At 44.8% G+C, this 24,374-nt stretch overlaps 1 protein-coding gene across 1 annotated transcript in view; it reads left to right on the top strand.

Moving 5' to 3' along the window:
- The window catches only part of ITK (IL2 inducible T cell kinase), a 56,576-nt gene that overhangs the window by 27,942 nt on the left and 4,260 nt on the right, over positions 1 to 24,374 (top strand). Inside the window, exons 6-16 of the mRNA XM_045830221.1 lie at positions 1,007 to 1,158; positions 3,322 to 3,387; positions 5,735 to 5,789; positions 12,570 to 12,652; positions 14,447 to 14,580; positions 14,906 to 14,980; positions 18,533 to 18,704; positions 19,102 to 19,318; positions 20,482 to 20,546; positions 20,632 to 20,750; positions 22,939 to 23,096. Of these exons, the coding sequence (XP_045686177.1) occupies positions 1,007 to 1,158; positions 3,322 to 3,387; positions 5,735 to 5,789; positions 12,570 to 12,652; positions 14,447 to 14,580; positions 14,906 to 14,980; positions 18,533 to 18,704; positions 19,102 to 19,318; positions 20,482 to 20,546; positions 20,632 to 20,750; positions 22,939 to 23,096 (1,296 nt within the window). The remainder of the gene's footprint in view (positions 1 to 1,006; positions 1,159 to 3,321; positions 3,388 to 5,734; positions 5,790 to 12,569; positions 12,653 to 14,446; positions 14,581 to 14,905; positions 14,981 to 18,532; positions 18,705 to 19,101; positions 19,319 to 20,481; positions 20,547 to 20,631; positions 20,751 to 22,938; positions 23,097 to 24,374) is intronic.

Here is a 24,374-nt window from a genome sequence, read left to right as displayed (position 1 = left end):
AGGGTGAGAGTCTCAGGCCCATCAACTCTTGTTCACAGAACCCAATACACCACCTCACAAGCCCCACAAATGTCTAGGCTTCAAATTCCAATGTGGGCTCAGCTGGGATGACATGCTTCATCAGTATGGCCAGTATTTTTTTTTTTAGCATTCATATTTTTATGCAATCAAATAGTTCAAGTACTCAGAGAGCTTTTGACTTGTCTAGGAACAAATCTCATTCTGCCAGTGATTGCAGTCTCCTTCCTTGTTTATCCTGTCACCAAAATCTGCCACCCCACAGCAGGTGTGCCCATCCTGAATTTTTGCCTTACAGCCTCCTCTCCACATCCCCAATAGCTCATCCAAAGAAAGGTACCGAGGAGTAGAGACATACGCAACAGAGCCCTCAAGAGGAAGGGGGCACCGTGTGCTCTAGTAGAAAGGGCAGTAAGACTAGTTCAAGTGCTAAACTGGGTCACGTCCATTTCTCCTTCTGGGCCTCAGTTTCCCCCCATTATAAACAGAAGAATGAATTAAATGATCTCTCAGAGGAATTCTGGCCTATGATTCTATGGATCTGGACAAACCCACAAATCAAATCAGAAAAGCATGGACTAAATGATTTAGGGTTGACTATATCACCTTCACCAAGAACATGATACTTCAGGCAGAGAGGCTGCAGCGTGTGACATGGTACAAGTGGAGAAATCAGCAGACTCCTGTGATGCGCACGTGGCTGCTTGGAATTTACTTTGGTCAGAATTTACCTCATGGAAGGGGAGGGCTGATGAATTCCAGGTACTGAATGTCTTTGTGTTGCATTCAGCACCATAACCCTAACAGATAAAGAAAGCCACCTAGAGGAAGGCATCTATCTGACAGAATACCCCCGTGGGCTGTGGGAACTAGTGTCTGACCCGGCACCCATCCAGGGGCCAGCTGCAGCTCAGGGACTTGCTGACCTCGCTCTGCAGTTTACGTCCTTTCTACATCTTTGCTTGATTCTGTCATCTCCTTCCTCCAGCGATCACTCCATGAACATGAAGAAACCCTGGTCATTGCCTTGTATGACTACCAAACGAATGATCCTCAGGAACTCACGCTACAGCGCGATGAGGAGTACTACCTGCTGGACAGCTCTGAGATTCACTGGTGGAGAGTTCAGGACAAGAACGGGTAAGGCATCTTTGTGGCTGCTGCCCAGCGTCTGAGGTGAGGTGGGAACAAAGAGAACCCTGGGGCGGTTTGTCCTGCCTTGCTCAGCATGACTACTGACTGCACTGAGTTAGGGGAGGGGAACAGAGGCAGAATGAAAAGGAAGGCAGCACTTGTTGAAGGACATCTTGCCACTTCTCAGATGTGGCTGGGAGGCAGTCACTTGCTATGCTTGCTCCCTGCACCCCACAAGCCGTCTCGGCCCTTAAACTCATCTAAAAATCACCTGGTATTTTCCTACTGACATCCACCATTTGAGGGACTGGCAATTTGTTCCATGAAGAAGCACTGTTGTGCCCAATGGAGAGGCTGTATAAGAAGCAGGTTCCAGGCCACCTGGCTCTGCAGACACCAGAGGACCTTGCTCAGAAATCCATCCTTTCAATCCACTGATACCTATTTAGCACACCTCAGGTGGGGAATTTCTTCCCGTGGTCTCACTTTCCCAAATGACAGTTTACCCTTTGTTCAGTGGCCCATGGAAAGACTCAACTCTGCACTTCAAAGGGCTTTGAAGAGGGCACCCCAGAGGCCAATTGGCATGTGGGAATCCCCCCTGCCCTTTGCTTTGTAACAGTGCCATGCAGTGGAAAGTCCATAGGAGGGCAAGACAGAAGTGCTGGACTTCAGTACCAGCTGCTCTGTTGCTCTGACTAAGGGACTTTGAAAAAGTCCCTTCACCTCCGTGAATGCTTCTCCTTACCTATAAAATGCAGATGATTGTATCAGCTTTGACTATTCCAGAATGTTGAGATGATGAAAGTGAAAGGGCTTCGTAAATGCTACATCCACACTCGGGAGAAGAGAATTACTGTCTTTTGTGTAGCTAACCCAGGCTTGGTTGGCATATTAAAACACGGTTATTCTATTTGAAAGCGAAAATAGTACTTGACCTATTAATACAATTGTAAACATATGGTGTGACAAAACTGATATAATTAAGGGGAATTCCCAAAGACAGGTATAAAAGAACTAGCAAATTTCAGAACAAGTTGACTCCCATCAACTGGCACCGGCTGCAGCGAACACTGTGTTAAGGAGGATTCTGAGGCTGGATGTCCAATTCTCAAAAAAAAAAAAACATGCCATGATTGACCAGCAATATCAGACCTGGGCACAGGAAATGAGATAATCATCCCATATTTGACGTCCCCATTCTTGCTCTCTTTAAACTTCAAAACAATTCTGTGAAATAGAGTACACGTTCTCCATAAACATAATCACTAGCCTGGCAAATGGCAAAACACTTTATGGAGTAAACAGCAGGAAACTGCCAGGCATCCTTTGATAGACTGGCAGGGTGTGGAGGGATTCTGTGTGTGATCTAGTTTAGCTCCCTCGTTATGTGGGTGCGGAGTCAGAGGGCAGGAGGGGGAAGGACAGGCTTCTCACCTTGTGGGATGAAACGCAGCAGTGAATGTGAAAGTGCTTTGAAAAGCACTAACCTACACACAAACATGGCGTGTTTTGATGCTCTTATTAGTCTCTTAATCTTTGGTTAGGCACAATTATTTATCCCTGCTCACAAGAGTCTCCCACTCTTGAATCCAACATGACTTTATCCTTTTTTCTCATGTTTTACGATTTATGTCTGAAGGAGCTCAATGAACCAAAAAATATTCGGGAGGCCTTGAATTAAAACTTACAATGCTGACTGGCACTATCTTTTGGCACCTGTGGTTGGAAAGTAATTTTTTTAATACTTTAATTATTGGGGTTTCCTGACTATAAAATAGTAGCATTAAAGTGGAAAAAGTAGTGATTGTCACACTCAGAAAAATGTTTCCTTATAGAAAATAGAGACTGCACATTGATCTTTTTTTTTTTTCCAGTAGAGGAAGGTTCACAATGAGGACAATAGCAAGCAGCACTTTTTAAGCAAAATAGCCAGGTCTTATTTATGATGGCTCCTGTTTTAGTAGTGAAGCTTTTGCCTTTAACAGATAAGAGGTTGCTGTTATTTTTAGCAAGGCTTTTATTCTGAAACTTTAAAATGTCTTATCAGGAATGACAAATAACGTGAGGCTCTCTCATCTGTAAGTGACTTCGGTGATCTCAACTTATAAAACGGAGATGTGAAAATGCATCCTATACTGGTCTAAACAATGACTTCCCTTCTAACAGGCATGAAGGATATGTGCCCAGCAGCTATCTGGTGGAAAAGTCTGCAAATAACCTGGAAACCTATGAGTAAGATATTGTATTTATTTTACAAAAATATGGTACTAAGGAGCCCTCCTTAGATTAGAAATAAAGTACTGGTTGATTATAACATTACCAGGCATTTTCTCTTCCCCCCATACTCTGATCCCTAAATAACGGCAAAGGAGCACTTCAAATAGGAGGAGGGGGAGGGTATGTGTACTCACCTGCCCTTTTATCAAGAGGATGTTTCTCAGGTACCTGTGCAGATTGTAGCAAAGGGAAAGGTTCCTCTGGGAGCCCTGGGAATGTTGATCTTAAATGAGAAGGAAAAAAAATACCATGAACACTGGATCAAACACAAACGGACTTAAACATGGGTTAGTGTGTCCAATTCCAAAACAGCAGACAAATAGGTATTAAATATCTGCTAGTTTGTGTTGTTTATTTCAAGCTACCATTTAGAAGCGTTTACGCAGGTATAATTTTAATGGAACTACTTAAAGTTTAATAAAATAAAATCGTAGTGTACAGAGTACTCACCATGTATACAGATTTCCTAGGTTAGCTGCTGAAAGACCCAGAAGCAATAACAGCCCAGTAGCCGTGTGTATACCCGGATGTTGGTTTCTAAGCGACACTTCCCACTATAAAGATCAGGAGTTCTTGGAGAAATGGTTTGGGGATTCAGAGGTGGGGCGGGGGAAGAACAAGATGAACTTGGAACATCTTACTGCACCAAAAAGTAAAGAAGTACCTACCAACTTTTAAAGTGATGTTGGCATGTCAAACAAGCACAGAATTCAGCCTTAATATGTTCCTTCTCACCAAATCTGGGACAATTTGAGTATTAAAATAAGTGATCATAATTATTCAATGGACTACAATCCATTGAATAAAATAAGAATCCACCAGAAATAGATAGCTTGATAGGTAAGTGAATAAGAAGAAAAATAAATAAAGGAGAAGAGAAAGTTCTTTCTTACAATAGAATTTCAACTAAAAAATGTAGAAGGAATGATAAAGTTTAAAAAAAATCAATATTTTGTAACTCAAAGTACCAACTGATTCAGGCAAGAATCCACCAATGAATATCACAACTAGGGGGTGAACATTTGATATTTACATAGTCTCAAAGTATCTTCTGATCAATCACTTATTAACAAGAAAATGGAAATACCTGGGAGATCGCATCTTAACCCAATGATCAATAATGCAACAGACAGACACTGTGTGTCTCCTGATGTGATGCATGGAGGACATGACATCACTTTCATGAAATTCCTGCTCAAATGTGTATAATCTCAGGAAATCTCAGTAGTGAGGAAATGGGAGACAAATCCAAAGTGAGGCGTGTTTCATAAAATAATTGGCCTGTGCTCTCAAACATGCGAATATCATGGAATATAAGAACAACTGGGAAATCGGTCCACGTTAAAGGAGACTAAAGAGACATGGTAACTAAATGCCCTAGTAATCCTGGATTGGATCTCAAATCATTAAAAAAATATATAGTTGTAATATTTATTATTGGGACAATTGATGAAAGTTGAACAAGGTCTTAAGTATTGCATCCATGTTAAATTTTCCGATTTGGATCATTGTATTATGGTTATATAAGTGTATACTCTATTTCTTCAAAGTACATACTGAAGTCCTTAGAAATAAAAGTCTAATTTCAAATGGTTCATAAAAATATATATATTTATCTATCCAGAGAGAATCATAAAGCAAATGTAAGCGATTGGTTTACCTGGGTGAAGTGTATATGGGAGTTCCGTTATAGTACCTTACAACTTTTCTCTACATTTGAAATTACTTAAAGATAATTTTTTAAGTCATTACCAAATATATGATACTACGGTTGAAGAATACTAGCTATGAGGACTTCTATAAATTCATGTGAGTCCTTATTAGTTCAAATATGGTCAAGTTATTTGGTAATGAGATTTGAAAACATTCCATAGTGAAAAGCTATCATTTATCTCCTGAAGAATCTCTCAACCTGAGATTCGTTTTGATGAAGTATGTGTGAGTAGCCCCTGCCCCCAGCTAAAAGAGTCAACAGTTCCAAGAATCTTTGAGCTGCGGTACTTAAATAGAATTCTTTTTCTTCCTTTATAGTCAATGCCTATAGAAAAAGAAATAGGCATGTATTTCAAATGCTCATCAGGCTGGGAAATTTTGTTTGTTTTTGTATTTCATTAGATGTGACAGAGGAGACAAACCCAAATTTCCAACTGCTTATAAACAATAGGGAATGGTAGAGCCTGGGGCAAATAAAAAAATATATATATTCCCCCTCCTGAAAGGATTTCTGGCATTAATTATCTTTCATAAGTAAATCACAAAAGAAATGTTTAAATGGACATTATGACTTTTTTTCTGCTTTCAGGTGGTACAATAAGAGTATCAGCCGAGACAAAGCTGAGAAACTCCTTTTGGACACAGTAAGTCTCTACATTGTGCTGTTGTTTTTCAGCCACACTGTGGTTTATGCCAATGCGTGAATCAATATATTGGATTAACAGTGGTTTTCAGGTCTGGTAAAAAATATTCTGGGGATTTACAGGACAAGCATGCAACAGGGTAAGAGCTCTGGGAAGGGTCTGAGGCCTTGGCCTTGGCCGGCAGCTGTAGCCGCAGGTGTGACGATGTCTCAGCTGTGAAGGCTGTCACCAGGGAGCCCTGGAGCTGTCCTAGCCACCTGCTTCTCTGTCTGGGGGAAGGGAGGCTGTGACTCAGCTTCTGCCTGCTGGAACCGTGGGCGCAGAGGAAATACACCACGGTTTTAACTCATTTTTTATGCACCGGTTCTCCAGAGCCATGCAGTGTGAGTGGCAGCCCTGATCTTAGCAGGGATATCTAGATTAAGGGACAGAGGCATGAGAAGAGAGAAAGCATGGTGTGGTGGAAAAAGTACTGGGTCCCGGCCCCTGCTCTGTCACTAGCTCAGTGTGTGACTTTGGGGGCGTCTCATCTGTCTTCGGGGCCTCAGTTTCTCAGTGACAGGGAGATGAGCATTGGACTAAATCAATTAGTTTATCAGCATATATGCCTAGAGGAGTGGCTCTGCACATTAGAAGCACCTGGGACACATTTTTAAAACCAGTGCCCAGGCCAATCTCCAGATTCATTAAGTCAGTCTCTCCAGGATTGGAAGGATCCAGGCATGAGTAACTTAGATAAAAATCTCTCCAGCCGAGTCTAATATTCAGATGATATTGGTGGCCAGGGCCCAACACTAGCCTTACCAGGGAGACTTATAAACAGTTGGTAGGAGTTCCCGAAGGCATTGGTCTCCTTGTGCCAATAGTCAACACTGCCCCTGTCACTTCCCCGTATACCATCCTGCAGTTATGATTTGAAAGTATTTTCTATCTTTAAGAATCTTAAACTGCAAATGTCTCCTGGTGGAATGAAGCTGGAGTGACCAACTCATCCCAGTTTGCCTGGGACGGTTCTACTGTTAACACGGAGATTCCTGTGTCCCAGGAGCACCCCCCACCCTGAGCCAGTCCCTGGCAAACCGGCCGGTTGGCCACCCCAGCCATCCATGATTTTGGACGGTGGTCAGGAGTCAGTCTTGGAGAAGGAAACCTGGAAAGATATCAGGAAGCACATGAAAGGCTGTGATTGGAAGGGGTGATGAATATTCTCAAGGAGTAATTTAAAGACAGAGTTCATTATTAATATCTATTTACTTTTGCACAAGAAGAACTAACAGAATGATTCATTCTATCAGAGGCAAAAAACATATGACATCTGTAGGAGGACAATGGGAGGGGAGAAGGAAAATCCACAGTCCTATTCAGGAGCAGTGAGCCTTATTTTTCTTCTTTGGGGAAGTTGCTAACAGCAGGCAGCTGACAAAGAACAGGGAAGATGTGTTGCCCTTGGGCAACGGGTCTTCATCGAGGAGGGCAAGCCTAGCTGTTTGTGGATTCTCCGAAAGACTGCGCGCCTACTGGTGACTATGAGCACAGGCCACCTGTTATGCCCGCTGTCTCAATTATTGCTTGTCTCAGTTACAGTACATTTGCACCATTTCCTTTATTAGGACTTCTCAGTATAAACTTGGGGAACTTACCCTTTTGCTGAGCACAGGACTAAGGACTTAGGCGTGCTTGAGACAGGATCTTTGAACTCAGTGAGCTTTAGACTCTATTGGGAAACAAAACAAACTCTGCAGAAAGACTGAGAGGATAATCTAAGGCAAACTGGGAGCACATGAGGCAGGCTTTCGGTGGCCTGTGAGCTCAGGGAAGATGCTAGCGGAGTTGGACCGACTTTGTGGAAAAGAGGAATGGAGCTGAGTCATGCCTGGACTCTGGTGCCCGCTTGCTTCCGCGCTGACTTAGCGTTTCCTCTTTTCCTGTGGCTCTCCAGAGAACCACTGGGAAACTTTTTAGAATGCAGATTCCCAGGGCCCACCCCAGACCAACCGATCAGGATCTCCGTGCTGAGTTTCTGGGAATCTGTATTTTTTTTTCAAGTCAAACTTGAGTTGCATGCATACCCAGCTCCGCACCTAGATCCCCCAACCTCTGTGACTGGATCATATAATAAAACTTGACCAGTTGAGAGGAATGCCAAATTCTTTAAACACCTGGATTACACTAAGTTTAAACAAGTGCAGTTTTGTTATTTTCAATCACACCTTGGTTCATGAAGTGTTGCCCATGTACACTTATAAGAGCCCACAATACAGTTCCTTGAAGGGACTTAAATATATACATTCCAATTGCCCTGATGGTTGACACATTCCTCCTTACTAACACTCTGAACTACTTGACCAAATCCTCTTTGCCTCCTAAGGTAATGCAAGGGCAAACTTCAGTGGGTCCCTGTGTTACATGTTGTTTAAAACAACAGCTGAATTGTTTCATTGGTGTCTCCTTACCTAACAAGTATAGGACCATTAAGACATGGATTGACTCATGGCAATGAACCGATAATGGATTTATTTCATTTTTATTAACAAAAGCTCCTGATGTACTGCCCTGTACACTTTTCTCCACTTTGACAGAAACCCTTTATCATGTACCTGCTATACCTAGGAACCCAAAACTGTGCCTATGACAAAGTACATCAAATGCTTAATAAGTGGTTTTAAATTAACAACTGTGCTTAAGGAGAACCTGGCTGATCGTGAGCATTATTGGGGGAGCTTTTTAAAAATATAAATTCCAATTCTCCAGCCCTCACCAATCAGAACCTCTGGAGGTGGCATCAGGTGATTCTGGGACCTGCCCGAACTTGGGAACCACAGAACAGCATTTCATATGGTGTCCTATCAAGTCCTCAGATAACACCTCCTCCTCCAAGAAGCTGCACATGCTTTTCCTCTCCCTTTGACTCCATATGGTGTGATGTTGTTACTTCTCCAGTGGCACTGTTCTCACTCTGCCTTGGGCCCCGGGCGTTTGTCTTCTGTCTAAACCCGTTTTGCAGAGGGTAAACTCCTTGCAAGCAGGCCCTCTGTGCCTTCCAGCATTGCATGCTGGGCGGCCTGAATTTCGGGCAGGAGCTTCATCTTGCACATCGATTATCTTATTTCCATGCTTCTAAGTTGTCATTAAAGATGCAATATTGACTTATGAATGGGTATGTTTCAAGAGAAGAAAAGAACCAGCTCTAGAATAAAGAGTGCTTATGTGTCAGACCCTCTTAGACTATAACGCGGCATGACAAGGCTATGAATTATCCCTCCATCTCTTTTTGCAATCACCTAACCTATGTGTCAAGATTATCTTCTGTAAGGTCACCTTCAAATCATATGGACAGAAAGAAAGAAAGATCATTCTAACCCAGTCAACCTGTCTCATATGAAAGCATGCATTAATACATCCAACAGATGGTAACTCATAGCACGTGGTGATAATGGCCATGATGGTGCCAATAATCCTCCTGTGGGTATCATATTCCAGGAACTGTTCTCAGCACCTTACATTAATTCTCCCAGCAATCTTACAAAGATCATTTTACAGCCAAGAAAACTGAAGCTCATACATGTAATCAGGAAATATCTAGAATTCACAGAATTATAGACCACTAGAATAAGAATTCCCTTTAAAAACATCTGCATTATCCCTTTTGTGTGGCAGGCGAGTACACTGGAGCCAAGTTCAGAGTGTGAGTCAGTGGCATGGTGCGGACTAGTGCAGGGGTGCTTCTTACACACACATGCACGCATGCACACACACACACAGTTCACAAGAGGATATCAGAGTTAAGTTCTGCTCTCCCATCCCTGTATTTCTTATCCATGCATTTCACCTCCTTGGAAAGATTTTTTTTCTCTTGTTACCTGTTTACTTATTTTTTCCAGATAGAGTATAAAAGGTATATGGAGACCTTGAAAATCCCATGGGAGTCCCATGGGAGCGAGGCTCCCCACCCCGCCTGCCCGGGCTGCATTGCCTGGTTAGTGCCTCTGGTGTGGTGGTGATGTGAGCACAGACCTGTCAGGCCCCTGTGGTCTTGGCGGCTGTGACTTCCTCTGAGCCCTTTTCAGGAAGTAGGGGGTATAGCATGTGCTGGATGCCTCATTTCCTTCAGTACTCGAGGCCACCTCAGCCCCAAAGCAGTTTCCTGTCATCATCACTGACTGCTGCCTAGGGCAACCACCACGGAGGGAGAGCTTGGAACCTCCTCCTGTGCTCGGAGGAGCCGACTGCAAGCCTCCCCTCTCCTTCCTTCCTTCCTCCCCTCTCCTTCCTTCCACAGAAATCTCATGTCTGTGGATCGTTCTTGTTAACAGTGGAACCCCGCTGTGATGTCCAATTTTTGTCCAAAAAGTAAATGGCTTCTTTGAAAGAATACCAACAGAAAATGTTCTTAATCAAATAGAAGAGATGTTCCCACTTCTCTCTTCACAAGACAGTTGGTAATTTTCTGGTCTTTTTTTTTTTTTTTTTGATGTACGTTTCTTCCCCTTTAGAATAAGTTACATACACAGATAGAGTCACCTCTTCCTGCCTTGAGTTTAACCCATCATATTTCAATGAGACGAGAGCAAAAGCTTCAGTATTTGGCAAAAGGAGAAATTTTGGAGATAATCTATGCTATATGTAATGCGTGGATGAACATTACAAACATGGTGAGAGATAAAATTGACATCTAACAATGTAGAAACTTAAGGGCCACGACACGATGATTTGATAGATGTGTAAATTGCAAACTGATCATCACAATTACTTAACACCCATCACCACGCATAGTTACAAGATTTTCTTCTCATAACTTTTCAGATCTACTCTCGGCAACTTTCTAATACACCATAGACTCTGTGAAACACACAGTTCAGTATCATTAACTGCAGTCACCATGCTGCCCATTATATCCCCGTGACTTCTTTGTCTTGTCACCGTAAATTTGTGCCTTTTGACCTCCTTCATCCAATTCCCCCACTCTCCAGCTCCCCTCTCAAATTTCAAAAGAGACTTTTGAAACTCCCAGCAGAGATAAGAGTTTGGGGAGTTTCACAAAGTTTATGTGGTAAACTGTGTTTGGCAAGAATGAACAATATTGTAAGGGCCAATCATCCCCACCCACACGCACACAGTCACACACACACACACACACACATCCTGCAGGTTCAGGGCCAAGTTAGAGGAAGCAGGTATGTGTCTGTGCAAGGTGAGCTTCCTTACTATGAGTGCTGTTTTGTGAGATAGAGACCATCCATCAGGACTGTTATAAAGAAGAGCTACGTGTTTAGCTGAGTGGGTGAAGATCAAACTTGAATGTCTGTAGGGATCACATGGCCAGCTTTTGAAAAAGTTCAGGCATCAAGAGCCCCAGTCCTGGAGAGTCTAGTGCGTGGATATGGGGTGGAGCGTGGTCAGCTGCTTGCTGTCGCTATTTTGTTTTGCCCGGGTAAATGTGATCATCAGCCATGTTTGGGACACAGGGGTTTAGGTAGTGAGGCCGGATTAGTCGTTCTCGACCAGAGGTGATTTTGTCCACCAGGGAACACTCGCTCATGCCTGTCACCCAGTTGTTACAGACCAGGGATGGTGCTAAACATCCTGCAAAACCTCCTACCACACAGAATTACGGGGCCCCAAATGTCAACGGTGCTGAGGTTGGGATAAGCCTGCACTAGATAACCTCCCTATGGCCCTCTCTAACCCCAAGATTCCAGGACTCAAACACTCAGCATGGCCATCTATGGGTATTATTTGTATGTGTAGACAACCCATCTTTGGGGCTGGGGGGTGGAGGAGCCAGTGTTGCTCAGAATCGCATGTACTCTGCTCCACCTGCTACAAGTGTGGGCCCACCACACAAGGCTTCTGGCTCCGCTGGCCTTGACAGAAGGACCACACCATGTCTACATTCAATAAATCAACTAATAGGTTTTGCAAATATTACCAACAGAGATTTACCGCTGGGTGGGATCAGAGCATTAGAAAGGAAGGACTCAAAACAGAATTAAGATTTTAAAGTTCCCACCAGGAATGAGTAAACTGGTATATTCATTTGCTTATACTGATTTTATCAGTGCTAGCAAAATTGTCAGAGGGGAATGAGGGGTGCATATCTGGGTCTTTCCCTTCTCTCCACTTCTCTCATGCAACCAGGAGCTTCATGTTTTTCTCCTTTTGTCCTACAGCAAAGTCAGCACTGACTTTGAAAAGGGCCTAAAAATACTTTTTCATTAAGGAACTGATGGAGCTTCCAGGACAGAAAGCTTATGCCCTTGTAGGGGAATGGAGGTGTGGCTTCTAACATTTGTTGAAGGGAGGCATCACGGAGTAGTAGAATGAGCATCACTTTGCTTACAGGCCAAGTTCAAGGTTCAAATTCCAGGTCGCCCACTTAATGGTTGTGGGTCAGGAGAAAGTCACTTCAGCTCTCTGGCACTCAGTATTCTCATCAGGAAATGGAAGATAGAGACATCTAGACTGCAGTGTCCTGGTGAGAGTGGGACAATATCTGTCATAAATCTGGAACTTGGTGAGCTCCAAGAGGGCAGAGCTTGTGTCTGTTTGTCTTCATTACTACTTCTGTCACCACCAGAACAGTTTCTGGCCCAGGGTGAGAGCCTGAGAGATATCTGTTGAGTGAATATGCACACTGGTGGCCACTATTGCTGAAAGCCTGCTCTATACCAAACTGGCCTACAGAATTCCCCCTGTTCACAAGCAGGAAAGTTCACGAGCTGGGTACATGAGCCTGGTTTTCTGGGGTCACTAAGCCTCCATTCTTTCTAACCATTCCAGGGCAAAGAAGGAGCCTTCATGGTACGAGACTCCAGGACTCCAGGAACATACACCTTGTCTGTGTTCACCAAGGCCATCGTAAGGTATGGTGCTGACTCGCTCGTCAGCATGGGGCGAGACAGTCCTGGAGGGGGCAGGGAAGGAGGCGCACACAGCAACGTCAGGCAGAGCAAGAGGTCGAGGGGTCACTGGGAATGGTGTGCTTTCCCTGATCCCACCAAGAAGGTCAAGGCCAGAGAGATAGAGGATATAACTGTGGTCCCTTAGCTGGCAAATGACAGAGCTGGGACTAGAGGCCAGGTTCTTTTCCCGGTTAGCACCCCCCAGTGCAGAGCTGTAAGGAACTGAAGTACCTGGCTCTGTATTTGATGAGCTTATAATTAATTACACAGAATAATAAAAAGGTACTTCTGAATATTAAAAAGGAAGTGAGAAGATAGGAATTCCAGTTCTGGCTCTGCTAATAAAGCCACCTACCTACCATTTACTGAGTCCTTACTATGTGCCAGAACTTTACAAACCATTTCCAATTCTAATAAGCCCTGAAGGCAGGCATTACTATGCTTCTTTCACAAACAAGAAACTGAGGCTCAAAGAATGGCTGGTACCTGTCTGAGGCAGTGGAGATGCACCGGTCCAGCCCCTTCATGTTGCCTCCAGCTGCCGACGAGGCCCTCACTGCACGTTCGCCCCTCTTAGGACCATAAAACGATGTCAAATTCTCTTCTAATTAGAAAAGTGAGGAAGAGTAAGATGTTTGTCAGTGATCAAAGTGAAGGAAGAATTAAGAGGAGAGAGTAAAGTAACTATTAAGGGTCTTTGGGAGGACGGAGGATGTGAACGAGACTCAGAGCAAGAGCCAGGGTTGAGAGAGGTGATGAAGGGGAAGGGTGCTGCTGGGGGATGGGAGTGTGCCGCGCACATCACAGCGATGAGAGTGATCTGCCACTCCAGAAGACAGGACGGAGAAGCGAGAAGGCTGTGTGGGGTCCCCAAGATCACCCCCAGGCTTGGTGACTCAGTGGGAAGACTCACGGGATTCGGCATACGGTTATACTCAAGGTTAAGATTTACCACAGCGAAAGGAATCAAAGCAAAATCAGCAAAGTAAAAAGGCTCATGGGGCAAAATCCAGAGAAAAGCACACACAAGATTCCAAGAGTCCTCTCTCAGCAGGGTCACCCGGGACAAGCTGGATTCCTCCAGTAGCCAGTTGTGACGACAGGGGCAGAGAGGCGTCTACTGAGGGAGCTCATGGGAGACTCGGTGCCCAAGGTTTCCGCGGGGGCTGGCCACATAGGCAGCCTCTGCCCAACGCAGAGCAAAATTCTGGGCTCCCAGAAGAAAAGCCGGCAGTGGGCAGAACCACATTGTTATACAAACAGTGTAGGCCTGGGGAACCACCCACATTAGTTAGAGCACGGCGAGAATCCTCCCCAACCCCAGGTTCTCAGACACCAGCCGCGAGGCCTGCCTGGCAAGCAGGCCTTTCTAAGGACAGCAGTCAGGGCTGCCATGTTAACTCTGCTGTACACATCAAATTAGTGCAAAGGGGCCTCAGATGCTTCCTTAACATACGCTGATAATTAGTGAGATTCACAGAGCAGGGAAGGCAAACACGCAGCCCGTATGAGACCACTCCCCACTTTGTGGCTGTGGAAGCAACACCACGGCACTGACTCTACTTGGGTCCCCACGCAGCCCCCGAGTCCTCCATACAGCACCCAGGGCAACCTGTCCACACGGGCACAGGCTGAAATATATCGGTCGTCCTTGGGAGGGTGAAAAGCAAAGCTAGTAGGAATCCGATACCAGTCAATGTTTTTGTGTCTAAACGCTGATTCTTAATCACTGCATTTGTGTTTTATGTGTTTAAGTGAGAACAACCCCTGTATAAAGCACTATCACATCAAAGAAACAAATGACAACCCCAAGCGATACTACGTGGCCGAGAAGTATGTGTTCGATTCCATCCCTCTCCTCATCAATTATCACCAGCACAACGGAGGAGGTGAGTGCTAAAGGACAAGGCAGGGACCCTCACAGAAAAATGACAAGCATCTAGCCTGGTGTCTTTATGGCAGATGAGCTGACCTTAAGTATTAATTAAATATACAAATAGAGAAGGATGCCGAGTATTGGATTATAGTACGTATTTTCCATTAGCAAATTCTGCTGTTGGAAGCGTGGGATTTCACCACCTGTGTTTCTGAGTGTTCTCTGAAGGTATAAGATCAGTGATTGGGCTTTGGGTTTTATTTCTTCCTGGTGGTTTATCTAGGACGGTGCGCAACGTAAGGCTCTAACCACAGCCTTTTGTTTTTGAATCGATCCAGGCCTGGTCTCTCGGCTTCGCTACCCGGTTTGCTCCTGGAGGCAGAAAGCCCCGGTCACGGCAGGGCTGAGATACGGTGAGCAGCATGTTCAGGAATGTTAGACGTTTGCACTAAAACCCACATCCCTCGAGGTCTGGGACAAATCTGAATGGACTTTCCGTGAACCTAACTCTTCCCCAGACCTAAAATGACCATTGGAACAGGTGCACTGTGTATGTGGACATGGTGTGCACAAACCCACACTTATGTGTGTGAGTAAGAGTTATCTATAGGACAACCTTTATCTTGGCCAAATCAATGTCCACTGGTTTTAGTTAAGAGTTCATCAGTGAAGTGTTTATTGAGTATCTACTTTGTATGGAGCACTCTACTAAATGCTACTGGAAAAATACTAGGTAACAATACCTTAGTACTATGTCCTCACCCTTTTTTCTAGAAGTTTGTATTGTCTAATTTGTCACGTATGGGTTCGTTGCAAGGGCTGTAAGCTGGCTGCATCCGTGTTTCTTTGCACAGTGTGAAAATTTTTTTGAACACCATTAGGAAGGGCATGAAGCTCCTGTGCCACAGGCCCTACTATTCCCTCTTGTCCTGACGGACTGCTTCAGCCACTTGTGATATCCACCTGGAACTCAAAGGCAATGAGTTGGCATCCCCTTGTCCAAACTGAGCTGTTTGAAAAGACTGTAATTTTCATTTGGTATCTCCCCCATTAGCTGTTCTCACACCTCACTGTGCATCTGAGTCATGTGGGATGCTTACTCAAAATGCTCACTCCCAGGACTTCTGGCCAAGATGGAAGTGTAGGTAGATACATTGTGCCTCCTCACACAAACAAAAGAAGGACAACGACAATTTAGAAAACAAACAAAAAAAAAACAGAACTGACAGAAAATCAAACTGTACTGAACTCTGACAACGAAGGAGTTAAAGAAGAAATACTCACCCAGACCGGTAGGAGGGGTGGAGATAGGCAGCCTGGGTGGAGAGGACTTGTGGCTAGGCAGTGGCTGGCGGACTGGGCAGTCCCACATTCTCGTGCAGACAAACCTGGAGGAACCACTGGGGAGTGAGACAGGCCTCACAACCCAGGGTTCCAGCATGGGGAAATAAAGCCTCAAAACCTCTGAATGAAAAAGCTGTGGGGGTTGAAACAGCAGTGGGAGAAACTCCCAGCCTCACAGAAGAGTTACTGGAGAGACCCACAAGGTCCTAGAATGTACACAGACCCACCCACCAGGGAGTCAGCACCAGAAGGGCCCAATTTGCTTGGGGGTAGCAGGGAAGTGACTGAAAATCAGCCGAGAGCAGAGCAAGCAGCATTGTTTTCTCTCGGACCCCTCCCCCACCTACGAAGTCACAACACAGCACTGTGGGTTGCCCCGCCCTGGTGCACACCTAAGGCTCCACCCCTAACTAGGGAACAGGACAAAAAAAAATGGCCCAAATGAAAGAACAAAGCTCCAAAAATAGAACTAAGTGATGAAGGGATAGCCAACCTATCAGATACACAGCTCAAAACACTGGTAATCAGGATGCTCACAGAATTGATTGAGTATGGTCACAAAATAGAGGAAAAAGTGAAGGCTATGAAAAGTGAAATAAAGGAAAATGTACAGGGAACCAACAGTGATGGGAAGGAAACTGGGACTCAAATCAACGGTTTGGACCAGAAGGAAGAAGTAAACATTTAACCAGAGCAGAATGAAGAAACAAGAATTCAAAAAAATGAAGAGAGGTTTAAGAACCTCTGGAACAACTTTAAATGTTCCAACAACCAAATCATAGGGGTGTCAGGAAGAGAAGAGGAAGAGCAACAAATTGAAAACTTATTTGAACAAATAATGAAGGAGAACTTCCCCAATCTGGCAAAGGAAATAGACTTCCAGGAAGTCCAGGAAGCCCAGAAAGTCCCAAAGAAGTTGGACCCAAGGAAGCACACACCAAGGCACATCATAATTACACTATCCAAATTAAAGATAAGGAAAGAATATTAAAAGCAGCAAGAGAAAAGGAGAAGTTACCTACAGAGTTCCCCTTAGACTATCAGCTGATTTCTCAAAAGAAATCTTGCAGGTAAGAAGAGGCTGGAAAGAAGTATTCAGAGCCATGAAAGGCAAGGACCTACATCCAAGACTGCTCTATCCAGCAGAGCTGTTCTTTAGAATGGAAAGGCAGATAAAGGGCTTCCCAGATAAGGTCAAGTTAAAGGAGTTATTCATCACCAAGCCCTTATTATATGAGATGTTAAAGGGATTTATCTAAGAAAAAGAAGATGATAAAAAATATGAACAGTAAAATGACAACAAACTCACAACTATCAACAACTGAACCTAAAAAAACAAAAACATACTAAGCAAAGAAGTAGAACAAGAACAGAATCACAGAAATGGAGATCGCATGGAGGGTTATCAGCGGGGAGGTGGAGGGGGGAGAATGGGGGAAAAGGTACAGAGAATAAGTAGTATAAATGGTAGGTACAAAATAGACAGGGGGAGGTTAAGAATAGTATAGGAAATATAGAAGCCAAAGAACTTATATGTATGACCCATGAACATGAACTAAGGGGGGGAATGAGGGTGGGAGGGGGGTGCAAGGCAGAAAGGAATAAAGGGGGAAAAATAGGACAACTGTAATAGCATAATCAATAAAATGTATTTTTAAAAAATGTTGCCTCCTGGACCCTCCCCAACACTTACCAAAATGTTCCCTGATAGAGGGGCCCTGTAGCCAGCATTTTAAACAAGTGCCCAAGGTGATTTTGACCCAGGTGGCTAGAAGGTAATTCTTTACTTACTACGAGCTCCCATTCCTAAGGAGCGTCATATCTGATACACAGTAGGTACGCAGAACTGTTCTCTGTTGAGTCTCTGCTTCAGAGGTAGACATCAAACTGTGATTCTAGACCAAGTGTCAGGATAGGCACACGCCTCTTTAGTCTCTTTATGAAAATAAAGTTATTCTAATAACTATAAAATGCCAATGTATCCATGCTGGATGGGATGTCAGAGATTAGTTATAACCCCACTCATCGGTGTCAGTGTGGAAATTGAGACTCAGATCCCTTTTATTTGTTTATTGAACATTTACTGAGAGCCTACCACGCACCAGACACTATACTGGCTGGCCCCTCTCCCCCAGTCCTTTTAAATCCAATTCCTTAGCCCCCACCCCTGCTAAGGCCTAGCAGAGTGCTGTGTACATAGTGGGTGCTCTTGATGGTTAAATGAATGAATGCACAATCGACTTAAATAAAATTTGCTCTGCGTGAAAAACAACAATAATACATTTTCAACCAGGTGGAGAAAATGGTTGGGACCTTACAAGAACCCTTTCATTTACTTTCTTTAATATCTTGTTTAATGCCATTCTCCTCCCTCTTTCCGGGTAATCTCCCCCACATACATTTTTCATGGTTTAAATGCATATCCTATGTTGTTATTTGGAAAAAAGATAACAATTGTATCTATCTGTGATAGTTCTAAATCTAGGACTTAACAACATTTGCCATTTGGGGGTTATACTGACGATAGGCTAACATTCTGTGCAGGGCTGTACAATCCCCTGGTAGCCCTATCCCTCATATGCATTGCTTACCAACCCTGGCAAACCCTCTGTTTCCTCCAGGGCAATGGGTGATCCAACCCTCGGAGCTCACTTTTGTGCAGGAGATTGGCAGCGGGCAGTTCGGATTGGTGCATCTTGGCTACTGGCTCAACAAGGACAAGGTGGCCATCAAAACCATTCAGGAAGGAGCTATGTCAGAAGAGGACTTCATAGAGGAGGCTGAAGTCATGATGTGAGTGGTGCGAACACAAGCATGCACAGATGCCCTGGGGAGCCCGTTCTGTGCTGTGCTCTTTACACAGCACTCTGACGCCGCGTTGTGCCAGCTCCCTGTTCAAATCCAGCAAAGGCTTCCTCCGGCACAGAGAATGAAACCACCCTCTCCCTGTGGTCTGCCAGGCCTGTCACGGTCTGGCCCCGCCCACTCGTGAATCTTATCTCCTGCCCATCTCTCCTCCGGTTCACAACACACCACCCACACTGGCCTCCATTCATCGTCACACATACCAGTTGGCTCCCTGTCATCCTTCCGGTCTAGGCTCCAATGACGCGCTTTTGTTTTTGTTTGGCGGGGGTGCGTTTTGCGGAGACTGAGTTTGGACCATCTCACCCCTGACTTTTTCCTCCAGGAAACTCTCTCACCCCAAACTGGTCCAGCTGTATGGGGTGTGCCTGGAGCAGGCCCCCATCTGCCTCGTGTTTGAGTTCATGGAGCACGGCTGCCTGTCGGATTACCTGCGCAACCAGCGGGGGCTCTTCGCGGCAGAGACCCTGCTGGGCATGTGCCTGGACGTGTGTGAGGGCATGGCCTACCTGGAAGAGGCGTGCGTCATCCACAGAGACCTGGTGAGAGGGTGCGGGGCAGCCGCCCGCAGGCCCAGGAGGCAGGGGCCCTGAATGTAGAGCTCGCGAGACGGGAAACGCGCTAGTCAATAACAAGTCACAGACCGTCGCCTTTCCCTCCCAACCTCCTCTTCCTCTACCCTCTTTGGGATGTCCTAGTGGGAACATGTTTCATGAGGACTGAGGTCTCACATCTCAGCCCCGCTTCTGACTTGAACCCTATGAGATTCAGTCTGCATTCTCCAAAAATGAAACCAACAGCCTCTTTTCACATCTCTGAGGCCTCTTGGCAAATGAAGGAAGCTTTTCAAACACGCTTTTTTTCTCCAAGTGTTATCGCAGGAGCTGCTAGAGTCACACTGGGGTGCTCCTAAAGCTCTCCTCGAAATCTCTGGGGGCTGGGGCCCAGGAATATTTATTTTGACGTGTCCTGCCTGTTGGCACGCTAAAATCTGAGACTCACTGGAGTCTTTGTTGTCACATTCTGCGCCACGTTCTGGCACATCCAGTGCCACATGCTGTGATAGTCATTGGGGACCAGGTACTCTTCCTACTGAGAAACGGTTCTAGGAGGATTAGCAACCTCAAAATACTCCTATTTTAGTCAAATGGGGGACAGTCTCTTCCCAGCAGCCGTAGTGTTAACATTAGTTTTATCACATCAGGTTGCATTAGCTTAGAGCATATCATTGGTTAAACAACACCATGGATTTCTCTTCTTCTTTTTTTTAAGTTTTTAATTTTTATTATTTTTTATTTATTTATTTTTAGAGAGGGAAGGGAGGAAGAAAGAGAGAGAGAGAGGAACATCAATGTGCGGTTGCTGGGGGCCATGGCCTGCAACCCAAGCATGTACCCTGATTGGGAATCGAACCTGCGACACTTGGGTTCGCAGCCCGCGCTCAATCTACTGAGCTATGTCAGCCAGGGATTTCTCTTCTAATCAGGATCCCAGAAAGGAAGATAAAAGACCAACCTTACTCATGCCGATCAAGGATCTCACCTTTCTAGCTAACTACCAGCAGGCCATTGTGAAGCTTAATTAACATTTGTAAAGCTCCTCAGTGCCCTTGTACAACAGCACATAGAAAAACTAAGGACCGTGATTATGAGAGACTCCTTAATTATTGACTATCCACCCTTTTGTTGGTCTGTCTCTTCTCCAGGCTGCCCGAAATTGTTTAGTGGGAGAAAACCAAGTCATCAAGGTGTCGGACTTTGGGATGACAAGGTAATACGGGGAGGTGGTGCCCCCCCCGCAGAGCCTCAAGAATGGGACTCAGGCCCCCAGAACACTCCGACATTCTCTCTCCCAGGTTTGTCCTCGATGATCAATACACCAGCTCCACAGGCACCAAATTCCCGGTGAAGTGGGCTTCCCCGGAAGTCTTCTCCTTCAGTCGCTATAGCAGCAAGTCGGACGTGTGGTCCTTTGGTGAGTGTCGTGCTGGCCCCATACCCACGTGATCTAGGTCCACTCACCCTTGAACTCTGGGTGGTGAGGGAGTTCCACTGGCAGTCCATATGAAGGGGTCCTCATTATTGTACTTATTCTTAAAAATCTTTGGAATGGGAGAGGGTAAAAATGAGAGAGGACACGGGATTCTGGGGACGGCGGCTGTGAGACCAAAAGCTGGAGGAGTCAGGAGACCAGAACGTGAGTTCCTCGAGGGCCAGGACCAATTTCATCCAATATTATATTCCCAGACTTAATCCTCAATAACTGTTTGCTCATTCATTCAACAATTTATAGAGCATCCACTCTATACCAGAGCCTAATCTAGGTGCTCACAAGACAGGATAGGGAAGACTCCTCTCGGAGCTGAAGGTTAGGGGGAGGCAGACCACATAAACAAGCTAATCAACATGTCTGTAACTTCTCAGGTAGTGATAAGTAAGCGCTATGGGTAAAACAAAGTAATGGGACAGAAAGGGATTGGGATGGAGAGAAGGTCTGTCTTAAACTACGTGACCTGGGAAGGCCTCTCCGAGGAAGTGACTTGGGCAGAAATCTGAATGATGACAGGGAGCTGTCTCCATTCAAAGATCCAGGGAACTGCGTCCCTGACACAGGAACCAGCAGGTGGGAAAGCTTGGCATGTCCAAAGAGAAGCGGGTGAACGGCAGGTGACAAGGTTGGCGGGCCATGATCGCAACTTTGAATTCTTATAGGTAAAAATGGCCATGAATAAGAGGAAGGATATTGGTATGGTAGGATGCACTAAATATTCTTGCTGGATTTGTCACGAAACCCTAAGCTAAAGCATGCACAAAAACATAAGAGAGAACCTCTTTGATCTGAGTTATAAGAAGGATCCTACTTCAGGCAGGAACAAGTTGGAGTCTGATTTTGCCATTCTCTATAAAGGGAAGGCTCACCAAGGGCACTGACTGCTAGTTAAAACCAGGAAGAAGCTGACTAATGAAATCTCTTAGGAGAATAACTGCTTTTAAAGTCTTCTCCAGCATTTTAGAGCATCCATTTTCAACAGCCAAGTGATTTGCTAATTCTGAGTCCTTCTGAACTGTTTCTTAAAATGATTCCCCTGTTCAACAGGCCTAGCTATGACTTTGTTAGTCAAATTGAAGCTACAGAATGAACTTGGAAGAAATACAATTTCACTAGAGCACTCTCAGAAGATGCTCCTTCCCCCAGTGTAACTAGAAAGGGTAGGGCTGATGCGTGGCCCTTCTCTATGGGTGGTGCAGCTGATCATGCTTGTGCCCTGCCAGATGTCCCATCAAGAGACGTTTGCAGCCATGGCCACTGTGGCACGTTCTCCCTCCGACTCTGAATGGGGTTTATCCTGCCACAGATTGTCAACCCGGGAATTCACTGCTGCGTCTTATAATTAGAGGGGTCAGCTGAAGTCCATCCCTGCCTAGGACATGTCATCGTGAATGTCCAAAGATGAGACCAGCTAATAGAAGCAGAGTAGAAAGGGGGACAAGCCTGAGAAACAGAATCCTGGGTGGTCCGAGAGCTCTATGCCTGCCTCAGGCCGTTGCCCTTTGTCACACATTCTAAGGCTTTTGGTGTGACAGGTATACTTTGGGCGGAAGAAGAAAAAGGATTAAATCGGGTTATCGAAAATGGACAAGCTACAGATGTATTTTGCTTGGTCTACACAGTATTTTTTAAAATCAAATTGAGTTTATATTTTAAAATTCTCAAGATAAGGCTTCTTTTGACAAATCAGAAAATGTGGTAATCCTGAGCCCTCATTCCCTGGGGCCCTACCTTGCTGGAGCCAAGTTGCAGCTGTCCCACTGAGGCAGAACTTTTGATCTTCAGTTTTCCACGGTCCTCACTAGTCCCTACTATACACCTCATCCACTTCACTTATTTACATCATGTGCAGAGATTTGGGTTTATGATGTCCCTGTAAGTTTTAGCAGTAGCATCTGAGTTAGATATAACAAAGGGCTGAGATTGGCACTTCTTCACCGTTGAGAAGGTTGGGAAATCTCTGTTCTTTAGAAATAGGACAGACCTCATAACCGCCAGGTGGTAGGAACTTGAATCTTAATGTCAAGAAGTCTGTGATTTCTAGAGGTACACTTGTTTGTTTGCTATTTGTAAACATTATCATTAGCTGTGCTGCACTTTCCATTTCTTGTAGGTGTGTTGATGTGGGAAGTCTTCAGCGAAGGCAAAATCCCATACGAAAACCGAAGCAACTCGGAGGTGGTGGAAGACATCACTACTGGATTTCGCTTATACAAGCCCCGCCTGGCCTCCTCGCATATCTACCAGATCATGAATCATTGCTGGAAAGAGGTCAGTAAAGGAAGTGGTTTCCCCTGCATTATCACCTACAGCTTCAGGGTCTGCCGCCTTCCCTGGAGAAAGGAACCCTTTTAAAGGATGAGTCAGCAGGGATGAATAAAATAAATTAACAGGAAAGTGACCTTGAGAGTCTATTAGCTAGAGAGGTTCCCCATCCCTAAAAGATCTGGCAGTGGCCTTAAATATCATTGATTTGCTATATATTGTCACAAGCCATCAGTATATGGTGAGAGAAAAACAGGGGGAAGATATGTCAATGTTTTTTGAGATTAAAATACCATTTGGGTAGCATCGTAAAACTACTGAATATGAAGTTAGCTGTGTAAATTGGGGATTAGAAGTTCACTCGTGCTGTGAAAATGTTAAAATGACGTGGAGTTCATTGTATTCATTTAACAGTTCAGAAAGGGAATCCAAGGACTCCGCATGCTCCCAGAGGTCTCAGCTATCCCACGCTTGGGTTGCAGGCTGGGCCTGGAGCCGCATCAGCGTGAGACTTAGAGACTTAGATGTCCTTTGTGAGCTAGGCAATTGTGAGTTTCCACCCAAGTTGAAAGTTGCTGAAGTCGGCAGTTAATACAAATTCAGATCATCGAAGGGTAAGAAGGTAGAACTGAAAAAGTATCGAATAATTGAGTTTTGTCTCAGCTTTGCCCTGTCTTAGTCATTAATCTCAGACAATTCCCTAAACCTCCTCTTTCTTACTGGCAGAGAATTTAATAATGCTTGATTTGTGAGTTCATAGGTGTAAGTTCATAGATCTTTTGTAACTAGAAACAAACAAACACACCAACAAGGACACAAAACAAATCTATCCACTTCACAAGGATAATTATGATAGCTGGCATTCATTTAACACTTCTTTCTTTTTTTACTTTTTTAAATTTAATTTTATTTTCATTGTTGTTCAAGTACAGTTTTCTATCTTTTACTCCCATCCCATCCCACCCCCCAGCCCTCCCCACCTTCTTCCCATTTCCATCCCTCTTTTTTTAACTTAACAAACTTTACTATTTAGAAGTTCTAGATACGCAGAAGAAAGTGAACAAGTAGTACGGAGTACCCACGTGTCGTCCTCCCCAGCGACTAACACTGTGCGCCAGTGTAGTATGTTGTACGGTCCCATCAGTTTCCACAGGAGTGTAATATGTTTCTACCATTACAGGATCATACAGAATAGTTCTACTGCCTTTAAATGCACCAGGCTTCACCTGTATTTATTCATCCCTTCCCCAGTTCTCCCCAGCCCCCCCACCCCCGCCCGGCAAC

This window comes from Phyllostomus hastatus, unplaced genomic scaffold (assembly GCF_019186645.2).
Source record: "Phyllostomus hastatus isolate PE091 unplaced genomic scaffold, TTU_PhHast_1.1 phas_contig_150, whole genome shotgun sequence".
Classification (NCBI taxonomy): Eukaryota; Metazoa; Chordata; class Mammalia; order Chiroptera; family Phyllostomidae; genus Phyllostomus; species Phyllostomus hastatus.
This window is presented reverse-complemented; position numbering and strand designations above follow the sequence as displayed.